Consider the following 4734-nt stretch of genomic DNA (forward strand, 5'->3'; position numbering starts at 1 on the left):
TGCCATATGGAACATTTGATGGACCTTCACAAGTGATACATCATAGTGAGCCAGTTATGGATGATGAGCCAGTTATGACTGATGAGCCAGTTTTGAATGATGAACCAGTTTTGAATGATGAACCAGTTATGAATGATGTACCTGTTATGAATGATGTGCCAATCATAGATGACCAATATGATGAGCCAGTTATGAATAATGATCCAGTTGTAGATGATGAATATGATTGTGAGGATAGTGCAGATGAAAGTGATTTTGATAGTCAGCATGATGCAAAAAAAAACAGTGTTTGATGAGGAACCTTTGATAGATGATGTGGAGGTGAACATGATCAACTTCTGTAATGTACTTGATGAAGACATTGACTTGGGCCAGCTTGATCCGACAAACAATAATACTAAGGAACATGAAGACATTGAAGATGAACCTTTAGAAGTCTTAGACAATGATAGCTTTGAGTCATTTGCTAGTGAAAAAGAGCCTAGGAAGAAATTGTTAAGGTCCATTCTAAAACCAGTTGCTTGTTCATCTGGTGAGGTTCACACTAAAGCTTTTAAGATTGGTCAGACGTTCAAGGAAAAGGAAAAAATAAGAGAAGTTATTGCCAACTACTCTGTAAAAGAAAGGAGGGATCTACATTATGTAAAGAATGACAAGACAAGAGTTAGGTAAAATGTAGGGGTATTGTTCCTGAATTGACTGGTGACAGTAATAAAGATAGGGGCAATTTAGTACTTTCCAAGAAAACAACTTGTCCATGGGTTCTTTTTATATCTAGGGCAGATGAGAAACAACTTTGGACTGTCAAAACATACGAAGATTCTCATTCTTGTTTGCAAACAAGGACAGTGAGGGCTTGTTCATCTAAGTTTCTAGCTGACAACATATTGCATCAAGTTGAAAGTAACCCCAAGATCCCTACACGTGCTTTACAAGAGGAGTTAGTACAGAGGTATTCACTTTCAATATCAAAGATGATAGTATTTCGGGCCAAAGCTATGGCAAAACAATATGTTTATGGTGATTATGAAAAGCAGTACGGTGTTTTGAGAGAATATGCCATGGAATTGAAGTCAAAGAATCCAGGAACAACTGTGAAGATAGATGTCGAAACTGAACCCAATGTGTGTTCTGAGACAAGGATCTTCAAACGGATATATATATATATATATATATATATATATATATATATATATATATATATATATATGCTTAGGTCCATTGAAAGAGGGATTTAAAAAAGGTTTGAAGGATTTTCTTGGATTTGATGGTACGTTTTTGAAGGGTCCCTTTCGAGGACAAATTCTTACTGCAGTTGGGCTTGATTCAAACAATGGCATTTACCTAGTTGCATATGCCATTGTAGAGACTGAAAATATTAACTCTTGGACATGGTTTTTGGAACACTTGGGTGATGACTTAGATTTGAATTCTTCATCTAACTTCACTTTCATTTCAAATCGGCAAAAGGTACCCTCTAACTTTTTATTCACTTTTACTTTTTTTTTATTTCATTTACTAACTTATTTTAATTGTACTCACAGGGAATCTTGGCTGCAATAGAGAAGTTATTTCCATCAGCTGAGCAAAGGTTTTGTTTAAGACATGTGTATGACAACATGAAATTGAAACACAAAGGAGATGAATTGAGGGAAGCAGTATGGTGTTGTGGAAAAGTATACAACATACCAAAATTTAATAGGGCTATGGAGAAACTGAAAAAGCTTAACCCAGAAGCACATGAGTGGTTAAGTAAAATTCCTGCAAAACACTGGGCAAGATCCCATTTCTCTGGTAAGTATCATACTCTTTTCACTAACATATTTCATAACTGATTTCAGTAATTAATTGTTTGGTTTTATATATAGGAAGGGCATTGACTGATAGTTTAACAAATAACTTGTGTGAGGTATTTAACTCCAAGCTAGATGAGGCAAGGGACAAGCCTATAATCACTTGTTTGGAATATATTAGAGAATACCTCACAAAGAGAATAGTAAATGTTCATAAGGTGCTAGACAAATGCAAAGGTTCTCTAAGTACAACTGCAACAACAATCTTAGAAAACAATAAGACAGAGGCAAGTAAGATGAGGGTTCTATTTAATGGAGCTGATAAATATCAAGTGACTGGTCTATGGATGGAGCAGTATGTTGTGAATTTGAAAGAGAGGAGTTGCACTTGCAGGAAATGGGACATTACAGGTATTCCATGCCAGCATGCTATTGCTGCAATGTATGATAAGATGCAGAATGGGTCAGAATGTGGAGATCCTAAGGCTTGGGTGAGCAAATGTTACTGGCTCAGTACATGGAATGCTATGTACCAACACACAATTGACCCAATAAATGGAAGGAGCATGTGGCCTAGATCTGATTGTCCAACAACCCTTCTCCCACCCAAACATCACAAACAGGTTTGTTGTCATACATGTTTTGTTTAATTTAACTTGAAACTATTTAATAAACTTGTTAATATGTGTAACAGCCCGAAATCTCAGGTATTATTAAATTATGTTTTGGGGTGATTTAAGAGGGGACTCGGCGAGTTGGAGCCTAGACTCGCCGAGTAGGATCGCAGACTTGGTCGTGGGATCGCGACTGGACTCGACGAGTCCATATATGGACTCGGCGAGTCGACGCTGTTTAGCGAAAACCCTAACCGTTCAGGTTTGGGACGTATAAAGGAGACTTATTGGCCGTCATTATTCATTTTAGCCTTCTGAGAAGAACCCTAAATCGATTGGGTGCAGCTGGAGCAAGGATCATAAGCCATTATTGATTATAGAAGAGTGATTGTGCAAGGAAGAGAAGAGATTGGCTAAAGGAGCAGCAAGGGGGTCACATTCTGAGGATTGGGGACACAGAGAATACATCATCCAGGTAAGAATTCGTGTATGCTCTGCTATATTGATGTATTCATGGATTTAGGGTTTATGGAACCCTTGTGTGATTAGATTGACTATTACCCTAGTTCCCTAAACGAGTGTAACCCTATATTGAGACCCTTGGAGGTCCAGAATGTCCCATGTCTATGCATTTCGGGAATTGATGAAGGTTTTGGATTGGAATCCTTATGCCTTAGGTCAAAATGTAAATTATGAATCACATGGTGTATCATGAGCACTGAAATGAGGACTTCACGTGGTAGATCATCCTAGGAAGGCCAGACCTAGGAATGGTCGAAGCAGTTCTGACCTTAGGATGCAGTTTGAGCGGTTGCATGGCATGGACTCGCCGAGTTCGATGAGCAGACTCGGCGAGTAGCTTGAAGATTTACTGGGACTCGTCGAGTTGTTCTTCAGACTCGGCGAGTTGAGTCGGGGTGGCCCCGCGATTCTTCCAGGAGTAACTCGTCGGGTCAAGGAGGATACTCGACGAGTAGATAGGGAATCCCAGAGAGTTGGAGGACGTCTAGACTCGCCGAGTCTCCATGGTACTCGCCGAGTCCGGTCGAGTTGACCGTTGACCGTTGACCAAAGTTGACCTAAGTCTGACTTCTTAGGGATAGTCACACTTAGAAGATATATGTGTTAATGAGATATGTGATGTTATAGGAAGGTTGTAGCTCGTCGGATTGTGCACGAGTGATTTCAGGATTTGCTAGCTTTCAGCATTCACGAGGTGAGTCTTCTCACTATACTGTACCCGGAAGGGTTTGACTGTGTGACTGGAAGGTCAGATACGATATGTGATATGTATGCTATATGTGGTAAGATATTTGTTATATGTGCTATGTATGTTATGTGGGCCGGAAGGCAATATGTTATGGGCCGGAAGGCGTGGTGTTGATGACCGGAAGGTCAGGGCCTGGAAAGGCGTATGTGCGTAGGTGGTATATTGGGGAACTCACTAAGCATTTATGCTTACAGTTGTTATGTATGTGTTTCAGGTACTAGCGAGGACCGTGGGAAGGCGCCGGCGTGATCGATACACACTGAAGAATGCTTTTATGATCTTGGGATTTTGAATATTTGTATTTGACAGAATACTTAAACTATTTATGCCTTGTTTTGAATGGAAATAATTATATTTTAAAATGAAAAATTTGTTTGAAAATTTGCGTTGTTACAATATGTAACCATATGAATTTGTTTATAGGTTGGTAGGCCAAAGAAAAAAAGGAAGATGGCAGTTGATGAGCCAACTCAAAGTACCAAGTTAAGTAGGAAACACTTGACAGTCACTTGTAGCAAATGCCACAACAAAGGTCACAATGCTAGGACTTGCAAGGGGCAGAGGTCCTAGTGAAGTTGGATAGGGGGGTGGACAGAAGAAGGGAAAACATATTGTAGCTTAGTTTGTATTTCTAAGTAATCTTTTGCTATTATGTCCAATTAAAGTTAGAAGATGTTTACTAAGTTTGGTTATGGCATGTCAGTCAAAACAACTACTTTTGATAGGTCTTTTGGGTATTCTATGTTTGTAACATGATATTACACTTACATGCATTATGGTTAATGGTAATGCTACTTTGGTAATTAGTTTTTTGGCTATGTTACTGCACTTTAATAATCAACATTACACTTACATGCAATCAAATTGACAATTTCCTTCCTTGCTAATATAATATCCATCACATTAAAACAAAACATCAAACTTACATTACATATTATATCTGTTACATTTTCTTGTCCCAACATTACATACAATCATAGGGAAAATCCTTCAAAAGCTATGAAAAAAATGGGACCAAAACACAGATTCCAAGTTATAGATTCGCCCCCCCCCCCCC

At 38.8% G+C, this 4734-nt stretch overlaps 1 protein-coding gene across 1 annotated transcript; it reads left to right on the plus strand.

The window, feature by feature from the left end:
* The first annotated feature begins 56 nt into the window (after positions 1-56).
* On the plus strand, positions 57-4247 carry LOC128133612 (uncharacterized). The gene is made up of 7 exons (XM_052771119.1): positions 57-249; positions 311-668; positions 779-1124; positions 1285-1470; positions 1545-1794; positions 1869-2416; positions 4101-4247. Exons 1-7 carry the CDS (start codon positions 57-59, stop codon positions 4245-4247), a joined length of 2028 nt encoding a protein of 675 aa, XP_052627079.1.
* The last annotated feature ends 487 nt before the right edge of the window (positions 4248-4734 follow it).

The sequence above is a fragment of the Lactuca sativa genome, chromosome 4 (genome assembly GCF_002870075.4).
Source record: "Lactuca sativa cultivar Salinas chromosome 4, Lsat_Salinas_v11, whole genome shotgun sequence".
Taxonomy (NCBI): domain Eukaryota; kingdom Viridiplantae; phylum Streptophyta; class Magnoliopsida; order Asterales; family Asteraceae; genus Lactuca; species Lactuca sativa.

Bases quoted from the DNA above. Each gene is read 5' to 3' on its own strand.
- LOC128133612 (XM_052771119.1), top strand. From the start codon at position 57: ATGGATGATGAGCCAGTTATGACTGATGAGCCAGTTTTGAATGATGAA. The intron at 1,125-1,284 runs GTGTGTTCTGAG...ACGTTTTTGAAG, and splicing joins ATGTCGAAACTGAACCCAAT to GGTCCCTTTCGAGGACAAAT. The intron at 2,417-4,100 runs GTTTGTTGTCAT...ATTTGTTTATAG, and splicing joins CACCCAAACATCACAAACAG to GTTGGTAGGCCAAAGAAAAA.